Source organism: Narcine bancroftii, chromosome 2 (assembly GCF_036971445.1).
Source record: "Narcine bancroftii isolate sNarBan1 chromosome 2, sNarBan1.hap1, whole genome shotgun sequence".
NCBI lineage: Eukaryota > Metazoa > Chordata > Chondrichthyes > Torpediniformes > Narcinidae > Narcine > Narcine bancroftii.
This window is the reverse complement of record NC_091470.1, coordinates 179984949-180007517: the sequence shown is the minus strand read 5'-3', so window position 1 is coordinate 180007517 and position 22569 is coordinate 179984949. Positions and strand designations below refer to the sequence as shown.

The following is a 22569-nucleotide window of genomic DNA, read 5'->3' as shown; positions in this document are numbered from 1 at the left end:
CAAGAGTGGAATTGTTTTTCTCTGCTTGTCGATAGGATTGTGTGAAGGATGGATAGTTGAGGGGTGTGTCATTCCACCTTCTTGCCAGGGGCGGCGCTATTCTCGGCTCTGGAGAGAGAAGAGCTGGAGCCGCGGGCTCCGGGGCGCGTCAGTCCCACCTCTCGGCCAGTGGCAGCGCTGTTCCCGGCTCAGCGGGGAGACTGAGGACCGCAGGCTCCGGGGCGCGTCAGTCCCACCTCTCGGCCAGTGGCGGTGCTGTTCCTGGCTCTGGAGAGAGAAGAGATAGAGCCGCGGGCTCCGTGGCGCGTCAGTTCTCCCCCTTGGCCAGGGGCGGCTCACTTGCAGGCTCTGAGCGGCAGAGAGAGAAAGCGCCGGGGGGCTCCCTGGTGAAGGTGCGTCAGCTGCACCTCCCGGCCAGGGGCGGCGCTGTGCGCCGGCTCCGAGCGTGGGAAGCGGAGAGAGAGAAAAAGCCGCGGGTTGGTTCAGTCCCACCTCCCGGGCAGGGGGCGGCGCTGTGCGTCGGCTCCCGGGGCGGGTCAGTCGACGGACGAAAACAAACGGGCGGCGGCGAGCAACAGGAGGCCGAGGTAAGCTCGGAGGGATCGGGGTCCCAGGCGTGGCGGGGTGTGGTTGGGGGAGGATATTCCATGCCTCCTCATCTAAGAACACAGACCAGCACGGTACAGGCCCTTCGGCCCCTCAATGACGTGCTGACCCAGATATGCCCTCCTTGGGCCTGCCGTCAATGCCCCTGAGGTTGCAGCCAGGCCCTCACAGCTCTGTGTGTGTGAAAAACAACCCCCCCCTTCACTTTGCCCTCTGGAGGGTGCTGACCCTGCCCGGGGGGGGGGGGGGGGGCCTGGGGAGCAGCCCCTCCCTTTCCAGACCTATCAGAATCTTGCAGGCCTCCATCAAGTCTCCTCTCATCCTGTGCTGCAAACCTTGCCTCATCAGACTTGTTTCCCAATCCAAGATTCAATCTATTATCACCGTCATAAAACGGTGTCATATTCCATGGCATTTACACATCTGCCAGTGGCAGGAATGGCCCGAGCACCCCTCGAACTCCAGGACGTGGTCAGGGATTCTTTGGCGCCTCCACCGCATCGGCGGTTCCAACGCCTGGTGCCCCTCCGGCCAGTGTGAGGCAGCCTGGGGCGAGCCCCAAACCATTGGCAGCCCCCCGCCCCAGATCCAAACCCCAGAACGTGGTCAGAGACCCTTCAGCGCCTCCTCACATCGGCGGTTCCGACACCTGGCGAAAACGTGTACAGGTGTACCGTGTAGAGGATTCTCTCTGGTTGCATGACTGTCTGGTACGGAAGTGCCAACTCTCAGGACAAGAATAAACTCCAGAGGGTTGTTAACTCGATCTGTGACATCACAGGCACCAGACTTCACTCCATCGAGGACATCTACATGAGGTGGTATCTTAAAAAAGCAGCCTCTATCCTCAAGGACCCCTCACCACCCAGGCTGTGCCCTGTTCACTCTGCTACCATCGGGGAAAAGGTACAGGAGCCTAAAGACGAGCGCTCAGCGGCACAAGGACGGCTTCTTCCCCTCCACCATCAGATTCCTGAACGGACAATGAACTACAGACACTACCCCTCAGTTTCCTTCTTCTTCTACACCATTTTGGTATGTAATTTTATAGCAATATTTGCACCTGTAATTCTACAGCAAAAAAAAACAAAATTTGTGACATCTTCATGTCAATAACATATTGACATGGGCAGCATGTAGCAGTAGCATTAGCTCCTTTCTCAAGACACTGCATCTTGTAGATGTCCTCGATGGAGAGAAGACTGGTGCCCGTGATGTCACAGGCCGAATTCACAACCCTCTGGAGTTTATTCCTGTCCTGATCCTTGGCACCTCCGTACCAGACAGTGCTGCAACCAGTCAGAATGCTCTCCACGGTCCACCTGTAGAAATTTGCAAGAGTCTTTAGTGACTCACCAAATCTCAAACTCCTCACAAAGTTTATGTCATGTCCCAATGACCTGGGGAACCTGTTACTGTTTTTTGAGGTGGCACTTTAACAGGCTGTGTGCCCCACTATGTGCACGCTGATGATCGGGTACCTACCGCTATTCTCATTTTTTCACCATCAATTGTCTTGAAGGACGAGATGTTGGAGCAAAATAAGCCATTCGGCCCATCGAGTCTGCCCCTCCTTTTAATCATGAGCTGATCCATTTCCCCATCAGCCCCACTGCCTGACCTTTGATGGCCTGGCTAATGAAGAACCTGTTCATCTCTGCCTTAAATGCACCCAATGACCCGGCCTCCACAACCACCTGTGGCAACAAATTCCACAGATTCACTGTCCTCTGGTTGAAGAAATTTTTCCTCATCTCTGTTCAATCCTGAAGTTGTGGCCCCTTATCCTGTATTCTCCCACCATGGGAAACCACCTTTCTACATCTAGTTGATCTGTGCCCTTGGTTCATCTCTAGAAACACTCTCCCCTTTCTCGATCTCTCTTTCTCTCCGTCTCAGGAGGCATAGTCTCTACAGATATTTTATACCAACTCCTACAGCGACCACATCTACACCTCTTCACACCCTGTCCCCTGTAAGTATTCCATTCCCTCAATTCCTCCGTCTCTGTCACATATGCCCCCAGGATGACGTCTTCCATGCCAGATCATTAGAGATGTCCTCCTTCTTCATACAACGTGGCTTCCTTTCCACCACCATCAGCACAGCCCTCACCAGCATCTCCTCTGTTTCCTACACGTCTGCCCTTGCCACCTCTACCCATAAATGCAGCAAGGACAGGATTCCCCTTGTCCTCATTTTCCACCCCACCAGCTTCCACATTCAATGTATTATCCTCCGCAATTTCCACCACCAACAACATGATCCCACCACCAGACACATCATCTCACTCTCCAACCTCCATAGGGAACATTCCCTCTGTGACTCCTTCGTCCACTCATCCCTTCCTATGCATCGCCTCCTTAATACTTATCCCCGTGCCCACAGGAGATGCTCCCCTTGCGGCCACACCTCCTCCCACACCACCATTCGGGATCCCAAACAGTCCTTTGAAGTGAAGCGAGACTTCACTTGTGAACCTGTAGAGATCGTCTACTGCATTCGGAGCTCCCGTTGTGGCCTCCTCTATGTTGGCGAGACTGGGAGATCACTTTGTTGTACACCTCAGCTCTGTCCGCCGCAATAGCATGGATCTCCAAGTAGCCACCCATTTCATTTCCCTTGCTGACATGTCTGTCCACAGTATCTTGCACTGCCAGACTGACACCACCCATAAATTAGAGGAACAACACCTAATATTGGACACCCTCCAATCAGATGGCATTAACATTGACTTCTCCTGTTTCTGTCTGGCCACTCCCCTGAATCTCTCTCTTTCCCTTCCCTCTCCATTCATAGAGCCGTCCCCTCCTCCCATTACCTCATCTTTTTTCTCTTCTGCCTTCCCACCCATTATCCACCTATTACCTCTTGCTTGTGGGCCTGCCCCTTCCTCCCCCCATTTTCTACAGGTGCTTGCCTGCTTTATGCTCATACCTTGATGAAGGGCTCAGGCCTGAAATATTGGTCATGTACCATTGCTACATAAAGAACATTGCATGACCTGCTGAATTTCTCCAGCATTTTTATGTGCAATAAAACCCCTGTTATCCGGAATTCAAGCAACTGGCAAAAAAAAACAAATCGAGGAAAATAAATAGGTAAAAAATCCAGAAGTTTAAAATTGGTGCATTTCACAGTTAGTTCGCCAATCCACACAACACACAATTTCAAGCAACCAGAAAATACACTTATCTGTGGACTTTTATGCCCCGTTAATTTTCAAGTGCTCATCTTCTTGCATGTAATGTATATCTACCATCCTGTCTTGCAGTGTATTCCAACCCCTGATCACTCACTTGAGTGAGAAGCCTCTTCCTCAGATCTCCTGTGAACCTTCTGCCCCTTAATTTCATCTTGTTGCCCTACTTCTCATGTTTCCTGCCATCTCTGCCCCTCGCACTCAGGTTTCCTCCACTCTGTGAAACACATCCATCTTCTCTAATCTTTTACAACTGAAGTGTTCCACTTCCAAAACATTCTGGAAGAAAGCCCTCTCTGCCTTCCTCAGTCTTCCCTATGGTGTGCCAATCGGAACTCTGAGCTGCGGTCTAACTGATGATGTCCAAAGGAGAATGTGGAAGTGGTAGTGGTGGGTTTAAAAGATATTTAGAGAGCTATATGCATAGGAGCAGGATTAGGCCATCTGGCCTGCTCCGCCATTCAATGTGATCATGGTTGATCTGATGATAGGCGCATCTTCAACTTACTCATTTATTCCTTAATTTTCCAACTATGTAAAAGTCTATCCAAAGTTGTCTTAAGTATATGGGGTCGCCTCCACTGCTTCAATGGGCAGCGAATTCCACAGATTCACCCCCCTCTGGGAAAAGGTAGATGAAGGAAAGGCTGTGGATGTTGTCTACATGGGCTTTAGTGAAGCCTTTGACAAGGTCCCACATGGGAGGTTAACCCCTTATCTCTGGATATTTAGAGGGATATTGACTGAAGGCAGGCAAATGGGAATAACTAGGATAGACATTTTGGTCATTGAGCTGAAGTCCTGTTTCCTTGCGCTAAAGCAGAGAATTGAATCTAACCTCTGATGTGATTTGGCCTCATCCACTAAACCCAGTTTCGCTGGGCATCTGTGAGCCTAAATTTGAGCTGCTTCTGGCTAATCATTTTAACTTGGGTGGCATGGTTAGCGCGATGCTATTACAGCACCGGCGATCCCAGTTTGGATCCAGCACTGTCTGTAAGGAGTTTGAATGTTTCCTCCCATCTATCAAAAGAGTCCAGGGATTGTAGGTCATATGGGTGTAATTGGGCGGCACGGGTTTAAATTGCCAGAATCAAAATTTATAATAACATTTTTAAAAACTCCCCCAACCAGTGGTGGAGGCTGAAACATTAGGGGCATTTAAAGAACCATTGGACACATGGATGAAAGAAAAATAGAGGGTTTTGGGATAGGGAAGGTTTAGTACTTTTTTTAGGAAGGAATATATGGGTTGGCACAACATTGAGGGCCGAAGGGCCTGTACTATGCTAATTCCACAGCAACATGTCTCTTCTTGGCCTTGTCCACTCTCAGTGGGGAGTCTAGATGTAAACTTGAGGAATTATGCATCGTATACCTCCTGCATAGTCTTAAACCTGAGGGTATGAATACTGATGTTTCTATCTTTAGGTAACTCCCAATCCCCCCCCCCCCCCCCCCCCATCTGTCCTACTATTTCCATCTCATCTTTACCTACTCCTGTACATTTTTATCCCCCCCCCCCACCCTTCTCTCTAACTTTTCCTCCTCTCCCCAGTGGTTTCTTGCTCTACCTGTCTTTCTGCCGCTCATTTCTGAGCCCCTCTTCCAGCTTCTTTCCCCTTTTATGTACATAATATCTGCCCCCCCCCCCCTCTCATTGACTGACTATTTTTACTCATGGGTGTCGTCAGACCTGCTGAGTTCCCCTGCGGATATATATGGTACAAGTCCTAAAATCCGGATTGGGTCAGTCCAGATTCTCGGGCAGTACTTTTAAAATTCAAATTTAAGGAGAATAAACAGGAGATGAACTGGTAAATTTTGATAGTTTATTAATGAAAATTATTTTAGGGGACGACACGGTTAGTGCAGCCACTAGGACCAGGGTTCGAATCCTGCACTGTATGTAAGGAGTTTGAACGTTTTACCTGTGTCTGTGTGGGTTTCCTCCGGGTGTTGTGGTTTCCTTCCACCCTTCAAAATGTACCAAGAGGGTTATAGGTCATTTTACTGTATTTGGGCGGCAAGGGCTCGTGGGCCAAAAGGGCCTGTTATGCTAAATTTAAATTCAAAAAAATTAAGAAACATTTTTTCATACAAAGAGCAAAAAACAAATAAGTAGATTTTCATTTATCTCCGCGACTTCTGTCCTTTTTGGCACTTACGCATGCACACACACATAAGCCCGCTAAATTTAAAAAGTTTTGAGAGTTTTTGAGAAGCCCAGATTCTTGGGTGGTCCAGATTTCTGGACTTTCACTGTACCAAGTTGCAGGTCTGTGGAAATAGCATCCTGTTTCTCCAGGCTGCTATTACTTTGGAAATGCTGTGTGGCTGTTGAGCAACCCTCCTTCAGGAATGCATGCTGGAGTGGACGTTAGAAGATGATCAGCTCATTGAGGAAGTGGAAAGTGTTGCAAAAGTTGCACATGATTGCTCTGGAAAATCCAGTTGCATTTATTTCCTAATGGTAAACCATTTGTTATACGATCGAGCTAATGACTTGGCTGTTGTTGCAACAGTGACCCCTGATTCAGCTAATGTCAGCATTGCACATCTCCAGAAATTCCACATTCAGGTAATGTCTTCTACAGTGGCCATTCTCCACTATGGACTCTGCTCAAAGTTTATGGGCCCCCCCTATGAAGCAGTCAAGTTTTGGTTTCTTTCATACTTCTCTCCTACTGACTATATATATATATATTTAGACACACACACACACACACACACACACACACACACACACACACACACACACACACACACACACACACACACACACACACACACACACAAAGATTTTGTGTTGCTTTTACTTCACAAGATCACAAGATATAAGAGAGCAAAAGGAGGCCCATTGGCCCATAGAGTCTGCTCCTCCATTCTAATCATGAGCTGATCCATCCTCCCACTCCCCGGCTTTACCCCATAACTCATGATGCCTTGACTAATCAAATACCTGTCAATCTCTGCCTTAAATACACTCAACGACCTCACTTCCACTGCCACCCGTGGCAACAAGTTCCACAGACTCACGACCCTCTGACTAAAGAAATTTTCCACATCTCTGTTTTAAATTGACGCCTTTTTATCTTGAAATTATGGCCTCTTGTCCTAGAATCCCCTACATCCTTGTCACATCTACTCGGTCCATGCCTTTCAGTATTTGAAATGCCTCTATGAGGTCCCCCTCGGCCTTCTGTACTCCAATGAGTACAGTCCAAGAGCCCACAATAATTCCTCATAGACTGACGATAAGTAAAAACATAATGCTGGAGAAACTCAGCAGGGATGCTGCAAAACCAGCTGAGTTCTTCTAGCATTTCTGTGTTTAAACTCAGCATTTACAGAGTGCACTGTATATAGCAAAGATAAAGACACATAACCACGGTTTCAGACCTGAGCCCTTCATCAAGGTATAAGCAAAATGTAGGCAGATACCTGAATAACTGGTTGGGGTGGGGGGAGGAGCACAGGCTACATAACCAACGTTTTGGACCTTAGTTCTTCATACATAACCAATGTTTCAAGCCTTTTACTTCAGTGAGCTGTGGCCGGCAGTGGGGAGGGGGGAATGCCATAGAACACCCGTGGAGAATGGGTGTTTGAAAAGAAGGGACAACTTTTCTGCCAACATTTGTACGTCGTGTGTTCTCAGACTAATTCCCAAACCCTTTCTCTGAGAAGGACCCTCTACAAATGCAGAAATAATTGCCTCCCTTTCTATGCCCTCACTCCCTATCCCTGTTCCTCCGGTAGCATCCTCCAGTGTATTCGTCAAGTTTATTGTCATCCAATTGCACAAGTAGAACCCAACGAAATAGCGTTCTATGGTGCAAAACATGTAGACACACAACTTTTGCTATCTAAAGAACACTGTTTGACCTGCTGAGTTTCTCCAGCACTGTGTTTTTACTTCAACCACGGTGTCTGTAAACTTTCCTGAGTTGCTTCCTTAAAGGACAGTTTCTTCCCTGCAACCACAAGGCTCCTGATTGAACCCCACACCAGTGGTATCATGCCTACCCTTACCTGGGTTCACAAATTCCCCACTAACCCCCTCCCTCCCTGTCTCCACTACACTGGCCATCTCTTCTCTGCTTTGACGAAGGGTTCTGAGCCGAAACTGACCACTTTCCTCCCGCAAATGCTGCTCGACCTGGTGAGTTGTGTTTTGACTCCAGATTCCAACATCTCCAGGCTCTTGTGTGTCCACAGTATTGAGGGCATCATAGAATTATTCAGAATAAGAATTTATTGTAATGAATATATGTCATGAAATTTGTTGTTTTGCAGCATTATTGTGCATTACAGGTGAACAATTTGGTATAAATTGCATTTTTGTAAATGCACTATTCAAAAACAAATTAGTGGAAAAGAGAAAAATGTGGTTCATTGTCCATTCAGAAATCTGATCGCAGAGGGGAAGAAGCAGTTTTTGTACCATCTTCAGGCTCCTGTACCACCTCCTTGATGTTAGCAGTGAGAAGAGGGCATGGCCTGGGTGGTGGGGGTCCTTGAGGAATGAGGCTGCTTTCTTGAGACACTGCCTCTTGTAGCTGTCCTTAATGGAGTGAAGTCTGGTGCCCGTGATGTCGCAGGCCAAGTTAACAACTCACTGTAGCTTGTCCCTGTCCTGTGTGTTGGCGCCTCCAAACCTGGTAGTGTGATGCAACCAGTCAGAATGCTCTCCACGTTATTCCTGTGGTCATTTGCAAGAGTCTTTGGTGACAAACTCCTCGAAGTATAGCCCCTGGTGAGCCTCCTTTATGATTTCATCGACATGGGTAGTAACACCTAGGGATTTGAAGTTCTTTACCCTTTCTGCTGCTGAGCCCTTGATGAGGACTGGTTCCTGTTCTCCTGGTTTCCCTTTGCTGAAGCCCACAATCAGTTCCTTATTATTGCTAACGTTAAGTGCATCACTCAAAGAGCTGATCTACCTCCCTCCTGTCCGCTTCCTCATTGCTGTCCGTGATTCTGCCGACAACCGTGGTGTCGTCAGCAAACTTGTAAATGGTATCCGAATTGTGCATTAGCCACACAGTCATGGATGTAGCAAGAGTAAAGCAGTAAGCTAAGAGCACACATCCTTGAGGTGGGCCCATGTTGATCACCAGTGAGGAGGAGAAGTCACTGATCCGTACTGATGTGGTCCAGTCAAGGATGCAGTTGCAGAGGGAGGTGCAGAGGCCCAGGTTTTGAAGCTTGCTGACCAGCAGTGAGGGGATGGTCGTTTTGCAAGCTTTGTTGACAGTTGCAGGCCTGTCGAATTACACCATAGGAGGAGGCCATTTGGCCCTTTGAGCCCATACAGGCTCCTGAAACCACTTGAACCCCACACCTTCCAGCCCAGTTGCCTTTAACTAGGACCCACAGTACTGACTACCTGAACCAGGCTATGAAGTGATGCTGTGAAACAGAACTGGCAGCTGTCCCAGCTTTGCTTTCCTTTCTCCCTGATTGGATTCCATCCTGATGCTTTCAAGCTGTCAGTTGTAAATTAGATTTTTCTGAAGCAAGGATCGCCAAATGATGTGCAGCGGAGGCAAATTGTTCAGAGGAGTTCAGAGGCTTGGGACTCCAACCAGCCTCGCTTGTTCCTGTCTCTTTCTCTGGCCGCTTCCATTATTATCACCCAGCAGCAGTGGTGAGGTTAGTGCAGCCGCTGCTTCACATCTCCTGCGATTCGGGTTCAATCCTGACCTCCGGGGCTGTCTGTAGGGAGTTTGCCCGTGCTCCTCCCATATCCCAAAGACGTGCAGGTCGGGACATTAGTTTGTCTGCTGCAAGTTGCTGCCCAGTGTGTAGGTGAGTGGCAAAATCTGCATTCTGGAATTTGTAATTTGGGGAAAATTAAATAGAGTAGATTTAGTATTAAAAAATAGATACCTGATTATCAGTGCAAAATCAGCAGGGGAAAGGTCCTTGTTTGCATCTCTCCATGACTCCAGGACCTGAAGGATTTCATCTTTTTCTCAGGGACCATTTGGTTAACAGAGCTAGTAACCCGGCTTTAAATCTGCCACTGTATGAAAGGAGCCTGTACGTTCTCCCCATGCCAGCTTGGGTTCTTCCAGGCGCACCTGTTCAAAACATGCGGGGAATTGTAGGTTAATTGTACATGGTCGACGCGGATTCATGGGCCAGAAGGGCCTGTTACCGTGCTATGTGTCTAAAATTTACATTTCAAAAATCTCGCCAGCTGACCATCTGTGCAACTTCCAGGCCCCTGATCCGTGGCACACCAGGTCTTGCCAGTTTGAATACCCACTCGGACGCCTTTGATATGTGAGAGTTCCAGATTTCAACCACACTCTGGGGTAAAATTTCAGATCAAATACTGCCATACATGCAGTACATGTGTACTAGTTGATACTGTGTAAAATTCAACCCCGCCCTCCCCCCCACCCCCCCACACTGTTTTTGGCCCAAGATCTGGTATTGTCCATGTATCACTTGTAAAAGTCAACAAGCCCTATATTTGGCCCCAGCTGCCTACGTACCTGTGCTCTTGACGCCCCAACTGGCTGAGGCTCAGCTTTGGCAGTGTGGCTGCGCCTTAATTTTTATGGATGTCCCTGTGAAATGTCTTAGGCCATTCTGCAGAACATGTGGTGCCACAGATGTGCATTTTGTTGTTGTGCTCTACTCTGCTGCCTCTTAACTCTTGTGCTTCCTCTAGGATTTCTCAGCGGGCACGTTGCCATGTCGTTCCACACATGTGGTCCCAATGAGGCCATGGTGGTTTCAGGTACAACGTTTCCACTTGCGTGCTATGTCAGTGTTTAAACCATTTTACCATGTGCAAATGAGCCCAGTCTATTCATGCCTATACAGATACAGCAGTCATTACCTGGCTTTTACTTAAAGGTTCTGTGTCCCACCCCCTCACCGGAGTGGGGGGGGGGGGGAATTCATGGGTCCCCCATTTAGAATGGCTGTCTCACCCACCAGTGGAAACAACTTTCCTGCCTTTATCTACCTCTTCCATAATTTTGTTTTTTTTTATAAAAATCCCCTCTCACCCTCGACCCAGGCAACTTGATCTCTGCCCGTAGGCTAACTCCCTCATTTCTGGAATCAACCTGGTAAACCTGCTTTGCATCTCTCCAAAGTCGTAGAGCTTAACAGCAGTGAAACCTGCCTTGAGCCCAGAGCAATGCATTTAATCCAATTCAGTGTACAGTTTTCATGAGGTTAACACAGGGGTGACATTTGAAAGATAATAATGCATGATTTCTTCAAAGCAACTAGAAACAAAAATGCCAATTACATATTCAAAATGCCAAAAATATTTGAACAACATAATGTGTTCAAAATTAAATTTTTGGACTATTATAAGAGTACATTCATGGTTTCTGAGATTCTTTTTCCTGCGGGCCAGGCAGAATTTCTACTTAGCGGTAGTACAAAAAAACCTGTACTCAAGAAGAGATATGTATACAAAAGAGAAAAATGTAAACAAGGAAAGAAATTGACTGTAAATACAGAAAAGAAAATTCAATTAGAAATAATGTGCAAAGTTGAGAGTCCTTAAACGATTCTCTGATTGAATTTGTGGATCAGAAGTCTCTGTTGAAGGGGTAGCAGTTGTTTCTGAACCTGGTGGTGCGAGTCTGTTCACCAAGACCTCTTTCCTGACAGCAGCAGCGTGTGCTGGGAGGGTGGGGGGGAGGGGGGTGCAGATCCTTGAGGATCGCTGCTGCTCTGTGATGGCAGCGTTCCCCGTAGATGTTCTCAATGGTGGGGAAGGGTTTGCCTATGATGTCCTGGGCTGTGTCCACTACCTTTTGTAGGGCTTTCTGCTCAGAGATATTGGTGCCCCCATACCAGGCCATGATGCAGCCGGTCAGCACACTTTCCAACACACATCTGTAGAGGTTTTCCAATGTTTTCGATATACCAAACCTTATAGAAACATATAGGATTATGAAGGGTATGGATAGGATAGATGTAGGAAGGTTTTTTGAGCTATAACGAGAGGACACAGTCTCAAGATTCGGGGGAGTAGACTTAGGACAGAGATGAGGAAAAATAGTTTTTCCCAGAGAGTAGTGAATGTTTGGAATTCTCATTCCAGAGAAGTGGTTGAGGCTGCTTTATTAGACATATTTAAAATTCGGTTAGATAAATTTTTACATGATAGAGGAATTAGGGGATATGGGGAGAAGGCAGGTAGGTGGAGTTAGATCATAAATTAGATCAGCCATGATCTTATTGAATGATGGAGCAGGCTTGATGGGCCATTTTTAGCCTACTCCTATTCCTACTTCCTATGTTCCTTTGTCTGCAAACCCCAGAAGAAGTAAAGGCACTGACATGCTTTCTTCACGGTGCCATTAGTGTGTTGGATCCAGAAAAGGTCCTCGAAATAATGACCCCCAGGAATTTAAAGTTGCCGAGGTTTTCGATGTCAGAGTTTTGCAGTACAGAAATTGGCCTTTCGCCCAACATAGCCTTGCTGACTGTACTAGTCCCATTGGCCTGCATTCAGCCTACGGCCCTCTGACCTTTCCTATCCACACACTAAAAAGTGCTGCAGGAACTCAGCAGGTCACACAGCATCCATGGAAAGCAATAGGCGTTTGAAGCTTTGGGTCTGAGACCTGGTTCAGGTTTCCTGTACCAATACTCAGGCCCAAAACACTGACTACCCGGGATGCTGCATGACCTGCAGTGTTCCTACAACACATTCATAGTTCCCCCTCATCACGGACAAAACCATCCCCACCATCGAGAACATCTACGGGGAACGCTGCCATTGGAGAGCAGCAGTATCATCAAGGATCCACACCACCTGGCACACCCTCTGTTCTCTCTGGAAAGAGGTGTCGGGGCCACAAGACTCGCACCCCCAGGTTCAGGAACAGCTGCTCCCCCTCCACCATCAGACTCCTCAACAACAAACTCAATCAGGGACTTATTTAAGGACCCTTACTTTTGGCACTTTATTGATTTTCTTTTCCTCTCTGTATTGCACAGTCAGCTTGTTTACATTTATGTATATGTTTACATGTGTACGTTGAGACCGTTTTTATTTGCACTACCAATAACTTGTAATTCTGCCTTGCCCGCAGGAAAAAGGATCTCAGGTTGTATGTGATGTCATGCATGTACTCTAACAATAAATAAATCTGAAACAAGACTCCTTGTTTATCGCTTCCTTTGGGAGCTCGTTCCATACCCACCACCCCCTGCATGGAAAAGTTGCCCCTGGGGTCTCTGTTAAACATCTCCACCTCAGGCGCTGCCTGACCCACCGAGCATTTCTGGCGACGTCTCCACGTTTCCTTTTCCGGTGGGAGGGTTATCCGATTGGGGTAGTGACTACTCTCTCAACCATCTGGTGTCCTCCGTCTGTTGCAGGCTTCTGCCGCTCCCCGCCAGTGATGATCGCCGGAGGCCGGGTGTTCGTTCTGCCGTGTGTCCAGCAGATCGAGAGGTAATGGCGGGTTGGGGAGTGGTATCTGCTGGGGTTATGGAACGAGGGCTGGGCTTTGTAATGGGATGAGGGAGGAGCGGGAATTGGGTTCCCCTATACTGCATAAGCACAGACATTCTACCGCTGAGAAGAGTTCAGGTCTCTGCACCACATTAAGGAGAACATTTTTTTAGTTCAGACACACAGCAAGGTAACACCCTATTGGCCCGCAGGCCTGTGCCACCCAATTACACCGTGGTAGGTTTTGAAGGGTGGGAGGATCTGGAGCACCCGGAGGAAACCCACATACAAACTCCTTGCAGTCAGCACCAGATTTGAATCCCGGTCACTGGCCCTGTAAGAGATCGCTCTAACCATGCTGCTCTCTAAGCTATCCGTGCCATCCTTTAAACAAATGGAACGGGCAACATGGTTAGCGCCATGCTTTTACAGCGCCAGAGATTGAGGTTTAGATCTGGCGCTGTCTGTGAAGAGTTTGTACATTCTCCCTGTATTGGCGTGGGTTTCCTATGGCTGCTCCAGTTAAGTCTCACCCTTCAAAGCATACGGTGCTTGATGCACTTGGGAGGCCTGGGCTCGTGGGCTGGAAGGGCCAGTTATCCTGCTGTCCGTCTAAACATTTGGAAGGAGGCAGGACAGATCGACCACGAGTGGAGGTGAGAGTTGACAGGGCCATCAAAATAACCCTAAAATGGCCATGTCTCCATCTCACCCAACATGAGGTACCTTTACATTGAGAAGAATCAGAATTTATTATCGTGAATGGGTCATGAAATTCGTTTGTTTTATGGCAACATCACAGGTGCAAAATTGCTGTTAATTACATTTTAAAAAGTATGGAAAATAAGAGAAAGTGAGAGGTAGTTTCTGTGGTTCGTTGTCCATTCAGAATCTGATGGACATGGGGAAGAAGCTGTTTTTTGTAATGATGGGGGCTAGTCTTCAGGCTCCTGGACCCCCTTCCTGATGATAGCAGTGAGAAGAGGACACGGCCTCGGTGTTGGGGGTCCTTGTGGATCGATACTGTTTTCTTAAGACACCGTCCCTTGCAGATGTCCTTAATCTGTAACCTGTTCCTGTCCTGCGCATTGGCACCTCCCTACCAGACAGTGATGCAAGGAGTCAGAATGCTCTCCTCGGTACACCCACAGTAATTTATTCCACTGCCAGAGGCAGTGCAGCGAGGATCCCTAAAATAAATGAAGAGAACTTTGTACTAGATGGGACAGAGGCATTCCTTGTGAAGCTGAAGTGCCATAGGAGATTCAACTTCAGGTTGAACCTTTGTGCACCTGAACCTGAATGAGTTCCATCCACTGCCAAACTCTCTCAGCTGAGAAAGCACAATGTGGCAGGGTTTATTTTCACGTGACATCCAGGAGGTGCACGAGTGATCAGCGAGGGACTTTGGGGTTCAAATCCACAGATCTCTCCAGGTTGCCGCACAGTGTGATAGAGTCGCTAAGGAGGCCTGTGATCTGCTGGGTTTCATTAGTTGGGGTGGGGGTTGTGTTCCCAGAGTCGTGAGGTAATGTTGCAGCCCTATGAAACTCTGGTTAGGCCACACTTGGAATATTGTATTCAGTTCTGGTCATCTCATTGCAGGAAGCTATGGAGAGGGAGCAGAGGAGATTTCCCCAGGATGTTGCTTGGATTGGAGAATGTGTCTTTGGAGGCCAGGTTAACAGAGCAAGGGATTTTCACTTTGGAGGAGAAGAGATCGAATAGAGATGTACAAGATCATACGAGACAGCCAGCACCTTTTCACCAGGTTGAGAGTAGCAAGCACCAGAGGACATATGTACCACGTGAGAGGAGACAAGTTTAGGGGAGATGTCAGTGGTAAACTTTTTTACACAAGAATAGTGGGTACCTTCAATGCGATGCAGTGGTGGTGGTCGAGGGTCTTATATAAGACATAGGAGCAGAAATAGGCTACCATTGGTAGCAGAAGGCATTGCCTGGGTGGGGGGTCTTTGAGGATAGAAGCTGCATTTTTAAGACACCGCTTCTTGTAGATGTCCTCGATAGGCCCATCAAGTCTGCCCCACCATTCAATCAATCAACTGGGACAATTAAAAGACTTTCAGACAGGCACATAGGTACAAGAAAAATAGAGGGTTATGGGTGTGTTTGTTGAGTGGGTTTATATAGGTCAGCACCATATCGGGGGCTGAATGGCCTGTACTGTGTTGGAATATTCTATATTCCATGATCAGCACATGACCTCGGGAACATTGGGAGGTCTCTAACAAACCGCTTCTCTCCCCCTAGGATCTCACTGAGCACCCTGACGCTGAATGTAAAAAGTGAGAAGGTGTACACCCGCCACGGTGTCCCAATTTCAGTGACCGGAATCGCACAGGTACAACCACAAGCAGCTGATCGTTTGTTCATTATTGAATGGTTTATTGTCACGTGAGACTCTGTGAAAGGCTTCATTTTGGAAGGTATCCAGGCAAGTCAACTTGTACAGCAGAAAGTGCAATAATAACAAACACACAGTGTACAGAGTGGTGTTACAAGAACAGCACCAGGTATCGAGAAAGTTGCAGAAAGGACTTGTAACAGAAGGAAGGAAGGAGACCATACTTGATCCGCAGAATCAGAATTTATTGCCATGAACAAGTCATGGAATTCCGTGTTTTTGCGGCAACATCACAGGGAAAACATTCATATCATAACTATCTTACAACATTACTATAAAAATTAATAGTGGACGAAAAGTCAGGAATCCATTGAGTGTTTGTCTTTAGGCTTCTGTACCCTATTCTCAATGGTAGCAGAGTGAAGAGGACATGGCCTGGTGGTGTGGGAAAAGGGCATGGCCTGGGTGGTGGGGTCTTTGAGGATAGAGGCTGCTTTTTTTAAGATCCCGTTTCATGTAGATGTCCTCGATGGAGTAAAAGCTGGTGCCTGTGCTATTGCAGGCTGAGTTAACAACGTCTTCGGTGACGGACCGAATCTCCTCAGGCACCTCTTCCTTGTGATTGCATCAATGTGGAGGCTCCAGGACAGATCCACGAAGATGTTGACACCCAGGAATTTGAAGTTTTTGCCCCCTCTCCTCTACTGAACCCTCGATGAGGACTGGGTCATGTTCCCCTGGCTTTTAGGGAAATCCTGGAAGTTCACTTGTCCAGTTTAACACTAATCCTTAACATTGTGGTGGTAGTCCATGAACGAACCCCATATTATTTAAAAATTAATATTTGCGATATTAACTGTATATCTAGTTTTTTTCCAAGTTTAAACAAGACTTTTGCCATTGTGTATGTGTAGGTGCAGTATTATCTTTCCATTTAATCAAAATTGCACATCTGGCCATCAACAAGAAATTACGGCATTGAATTGAAGTTAGTAACACATCATCTTCTCGGAATGTTCCAGAAAGAGCAATTAACGGGCGAGGTTCCAATTTTAAATTTAAAATCGCTGGTAATGATTGAAAAACTTCCTTCCAAAATTTTGCTAAGCTAGATTAGGTCCAAAAACATATGAATTAAGGAAGTATCACCTGTTTTACATTTATCACGTTGGGGATTTATGTCTGACTGAAAATGAGACAATTTAACTTTAGATATATGTGCTCTATGAACCTCTTTAGATTTCAGCTGACAACGATTGTGTTTTCAAATATTTTCTTCCCGATGGAGAACAGAGTGTGACCAAGGTGGGGACAGGGCCTTGAATATGTTGACTGCTTTCCAAGGCAGCGGGAAGAACATTATGGATGGGGGGGTTGTTGTGTGATACGCTGAGCTGCCTTCATTACTCTGCAGCTTGTTCCAGCCTTGGGCTGTGCAGCTTACAAGATGTAAGAGTAGAAGTAGGCCCATAGGGTCTGCTCCAATCACCTTCTTTGCTCCATGCTGCCGCTGCTCATTCCCATCCCAAGCAAGACAGGGTACTTTCTACAGCACCTCTGTAAAAGTCGCTATAAAGGACGCAGGGCACATGGCAAGCTACCTCGGAGGCATTGCTTGCTCTTCCTCCCAGGTGAAGGAGGGTGGGACGTTTGAGTCTATGCTAGCTCTCAGACCCACCTTCCATCTCGCCCCACTGAGTCGATGGATGGGAGATTGGTTTTCCCGATAATGTCAGCTGCCCTGGGCAGAGCAGTGGACGCTTGCTGCTCCTTTCCCCACTGTAGCCCCCTAGTACTAAACCCGAACTCAGCCCTCCCCAAATGGGCCCATACCTCCCAAAACTGCAGCACCCAGGAATAAATGTTTGCCATGAAGTGGCGCTGCCTCCTAATGGACTGCTTTTTACTGCTGGTAACGGCTTCTGACCTCACCAAAGATTGAATTAAGGCCCATGTTGGAACCTTGCCAATTCATTAATCAATGTTCGACTCCCATTAAGAGCAAACAGGCTTACCCTGTCTCTGCAGGTCCATAAATATTTCCATTATAAATCATACCTGCAAGAGAAAGCATTTTGAGTGAAAATCAAGATTCCATCTTTGTCACAGAACATGTAATATTACACAAATCTCCGTCCATATTGCCCAGCGCCCCTTACAGTAAGAGAGAAAGAGAAGCAAAAGGGAATCCCTTCAAAGTATCCTTGGATTCACTGTAGTGTTTCGAATGACTCAAAGACTTGTTAACTCAAACTAAGGCTTTAATCAGCAAAAGACTGGAGTTTATTTCACCAAGGTCGACCAGTCCAGACTGACCTGGGTCTGGTTAGGAGCAGCCCTTTATGACCTGCCAGTAGGCGTGGCTATGTTTCTCAACCAATCACAAATGTACATTGGTGATAGTATTCTGTACTATCACATTCACCTCTAGCCCACCCACAGCTGCATAGACCCTGTTTTGATCCATTAGCAACCAGAGCTTCAGTTCCTAAGCTTCCAACATGATCAGGAAGCCTTCAGCGCCCAAGGTGGTTTTGGAGTCTGTCTTGCTCTCAGCAGCCTCTTAAATCCTGATCCTTGAGACCTTCAACCGCAAGTTGCTGACTGCCTTCAGATGCTGAGCCTCTTGCTGTCATCATGGTCACCGTCCTATATGGTCGTTGTCTGCTCTGCTATCCTTCTCAATGCAGTGGAGGGGGGGTGGTCTTCCCGTTACTGGTGCCCTTAACCGGTCTGCTGCTCCCCCGAGTCTGCAACCCCTCATAGCCGTTTGCCAAGCACAGGCACCGCCACGTGGTCACACACCTCCACGGTCTGTAGGATTTTAATTTAAAACACTATCGGCTCCAATAGCAGGCCATTTAAAGCCTGTGGGGAGCTGCAGACTTTAGGACCAGGCGGTTGGACCCCACGGAACAGCACTGTGTCTCCGCTCCCTGCTCTCCTGGGGTGTACCAGTGCTGCCAAATTTTTTTTTGTCAAACCTCATCATTTAAGATCTCGGGTCTGAAACCTTGGAAAAGATGAGAGACCAATGAACTGAAATGTTGACATTTTCCATCTGCCAATGGTGATGTTCCAGAATCTTCCCTGGCATTTCAGGATTCCGGGCTGGATTATTTTGGTTGGCACTGTTCAGTAGTGGCCTTTCTCAGAAAGTACAAGTAACCAGGTCCACAGGGCCCTGGCCTTCTTGTGTCGGAGGTCTGGTTCTGAGCTCCGCTTGCTAATGGTTTGGACTGAAGTTTGTGTGGCTGCAAGAGCCCTGGAAGTGAATCCACAGACACTCGGTGACTTGGGGGGAGATGAGGGAGGAGCTCTCTTTTCCTTCTCTTTCTCTAAGTGACGCCGGTCATTGCTAATGGCGTTTGCCTTATGGCAGACGAAAGGCAATCTCGTGTAATAGATATTAAATTTCTGTTTTACAACATGATCTAATGCATTGACAGTTTTTGGCCCCATTTATTGCTGCTCATTGAAAGGGTAGCTTCGTGCACTACAAACCTAATGGGGCAAGCCTTTGTGGAGAAGGTATTTACACTGAGATTTATACAGTGGGAGAAATTGGGAGTTGGTGCCCTGGAGGATCCCAGCCCGGAATGTTTGCTGACCATTTTTCTCCTAACCTCCTAACCTCTTGGTTCACTCCAGGTTCCTCCGTCCAGAACCTTTTGTGTTTCTTAAGCCCCACCCTGTTGGGATTCTGCTTGGGGCTTGAATGGGGATGGATTGGCTTCGCCCAATTCTGTTCCTTGCAGTGAGTTCTTGTTGAGGAAAAACACAAGAAATAGTGAAGTTTGGTGGGATTTATCCCCACTCCCGATCGGCATAGTTAGCGGTTAGCATGACGCCATTTGCGGCACCAGTGACCCGGGTTCAAACCCGCTGGTGTCTGTAAAAAATTGGTATGTTCTCCCCGTGTCTGTGTGGGTTTCCTCCCTTCAAAACAGGCAGGGCTTGTAGGTTCGTTGGTGTATTTGGGCGGCGCGGGCTTGTGGGCAGAAGGGTCTGTTACCGTGCTGCACGTCTAAATTCTAAAAATTTAAATTTCATCTAAAAACTAGAGGGAGAACATCTGTTAAAGGTGAGTGGAGTTTAGGATGGATATCTATGAGTGTTGTGGACCTGGTGTACGTGGGTGGGGGTAATGTTTGAGGCTGACGCAGTCAGTGTATTTGAAAGACTCTTGAACGGGGAAGTGGATGAAAGAGAAATAGGGTGTTAAGGAAAGGTTCGATTGTGGAATAAGTTTACTTATGTCAGTGGTACATAGAGGATCTGTAGTGTTCCAGTTCCTGACGAGATGTATCCCTGTTAAACTCCTGCTTACAGGTGAAGATTCAAGGGCAGAGTAAGGAGATGCTCGCCGCTGCCTGCCAGATGTTCCTCGGGAAGTCAGAATCCGAGATTGGTCAGATTGCCCTGGAGACGTTGGAGGGCCACCAGAGGGCCATCATGGCTCACATGACTGTGGAGGTAGGTACCGCTCCCCACCCCCATTACCTCACTACATGATCCAAGGCTCCAGTACATTTTCGTTTTGGTCAGTGCAAAGGTAGATAAGGTTCGAGAATAACAACCTGAAACAAAAGGAGATGACCGTGGAGTTCAGGAGAACCAGAAATGACTCGCAAGTGGCATGGCCAGATCCAGCTCCAACAGGGTCTTCAAATTTACAGATGCCACAACAGTCATTGGCCTCATCAACAACAATGACTTGCACCACAGAGAAGGGGTGGAAAATCTCATGAAATGGTGGGAGAGTAACAACCCAAGTCTCAAGGTGGACAAGACGAAGGAGATGATCGTGGACTTCTGGAGGACCAGGAATGACCACCCTCCACTACACATCAATAACTCGGTAGTGGAGAGAGTAGAGAGCTCCAAGTTCCTTGGAGTTCACTTCGTGACCTATTGTGGACACTCAACATCTCACTTGTCAGGAAGGCACAACAGCGACTGCATTTTCTGAGAAAGCTGAAGCGGGTAAGGCCGCCGGCCACCGTCACATCAACTTTCTACAGGAGCTAGAAAGGAATAAAACAAATTACCAATTGCCAAAACTAATACTGACGCAAAATCAGCTAATCCCTTTTACAATAGATAACCTTTCCTTTAGCGAATAGGAGAAAAGAGGGATCAAAAGAATAGAAAATTGCTTTTCAGGAAATAAATTATTATCCTTTGAACAAATGAAGGATAAATATATAACTCACGATACAGTGTTGGCATACTACCAACTGAAATCCTACTTGAAGGACAAATTGGGAAGCAGTCTGAGGTTACCAGAGGGAAGTAATTTTGAATATGTGATTACAGACACAATGATAATCAAAAAATTTATAACAAATATGTATATTAAACTGCAAGAAAAGGAGAATGAGGAAACAAATGGTAAAACTAAACAAAAATGGGAACAAGATTTAAACATAAAGATAAAGAAGGAAACATGGGAGAAGCTATGCTCTGGAACTATGAGAAATACAATAAACACGAGGTTACGTATGATGCAATATAACTGGATACACAGGCTATACATTACACCTCAAAAGTTAAATAAATGGGACTCAACAGTATCTGACAGATGTTTTCGCTGTAAAAAGGAAATGGGAACAACAATTCATGCAATCTGGACATGTGAGAAAGTGAAAAAATTTTGGGAAGATCTAAACCAGACATTAAATAAAATCACAAAAAGCAATATACCAAAAAACCCAGAGATCTTCCTCCTAAGTAACATAAAAAACAAAGAATTTGGACTTGATTTGGATGGTGCACAAAAAAGATTTGTTAGGATAGCCCTAGCTGTAGCAAAAAAATGTATTATGTCAGCCTGGAAATTAGAAGATAACTTGAGAATACAACAATGGTATATAGAAATGAATAAATGTATTCCATTAGAAAAAATAACATATAATTTAAGAAATAATATTACAATATTTGAACAAATATGGGAGCCATACATGAAACACAATAGAGAAAACCTACCGGGTACATCTACCACCTAAAATGACAGAAGGAGAAGGAAATGAAAAGAATTGACACAGTACACTGCAAAATCAGTTGACGCTTGCGAGTGGATTCGCAAATCCAAATGGAGAGGGGAGATGTGGTTGTCCGACAAGGGATAAAGGACAACTCAGGAGGTGAAGGGGAGATTGGGGATTAATAAGATAGAAATAGGAGAATAAGGAAAATGTTGGATGTTGTAGGAATGTTGTCTTATAAAGAGTTGAAAATAAGAAAACAGAAATGGAAAAGGAGGAAAGGTAATGATGGAAAAACGGAAAGAGAAGATAAACAAAATATAAAAGGGCTACGCTGAACTATATGTCTTTAAATATTAATGGAATACATAACCAAATTAAAAGGAAGAAACTACTAAATTTAAATGAATAAATGTATTCCATTAGAAAAAATAACATATAGGTTAAAAAATAATATTGAAATATTCAAACAAGTATAGGAGCCTTACATTAAATACAATAGCGAAAACCTACCGGGGACAAACATTACCTAAGTTGATGGAAGGAGAAGGAAAGAAAAGAATGGACTCAGTAGAATTTCTGGTGTAATTTTGTTGAATGACAACATTGTCTGACTGGCTTAATGCAACCTAGATTGTATACCTAAAATGGATGAGAGGGGGTGGTGGGGGGGTGGTTTGGGAGGAAAGGGGGTGGGGGAGAAAAAGTCACTGTATATGTGTGAAAAAGAAATAGTGTATATCATGGCTAATGTGATTTATGGTGTGAAAAATAAAAAAATTAAAAAAAAAGAATTGACTCAGTGGAATTTCTTGTTTATTTTTATTGAGTGACAACATTGTTTGACGGGTTTAATGTATCTTAGATTCTGAACATTAAATGAATGGGAGGGGAGGTAGGGAGGGTAGGATGGGAAGAGGGGGGGGGGAAGAAAACGACACTATATATTTGAAAAGAA

General features: G+C 46.3%; 1 protein-coding gene across 2 annotated transcripts in view; it reads left to right on the top strand.

Moving 5' to 3' along the window:
- Positions 1–501: 501 nt before the first annotated feature.
- Positions 502–22569, top strand: part of LOC138754698 (flotillin-1-like) — a 56151-nt gene continuing 34083 nt past the window's right edge. The window contains exons 1-6 of one of the 2 annotated variants that reach the window (XM_069919401.1): positions 502–587; positions 1388–1641; positions 10497–10565; positions 13181–13256; positions 15531–15621; positions 19957–20100. In XM_069919401.1, the coding sequence (XP_069775502.1) occupies positions 10520–10565; positions 13181–13256; positions 15531–15621; positions 19957–20100 (357 nt within the window). In that variant the 5' untranslated portion in view covers positions 502–587; positions 1388–1641; positions 10497–10519. The remainder of the gene's footprint in view (positions 588–1387; positions 1642–10496; positions 10566–13180; positions 13257–15530; positions 15622–19956; positions 20101–22569) is intronic. The other variant, XM_069919400.1, reaches the window with a different exon arrangement.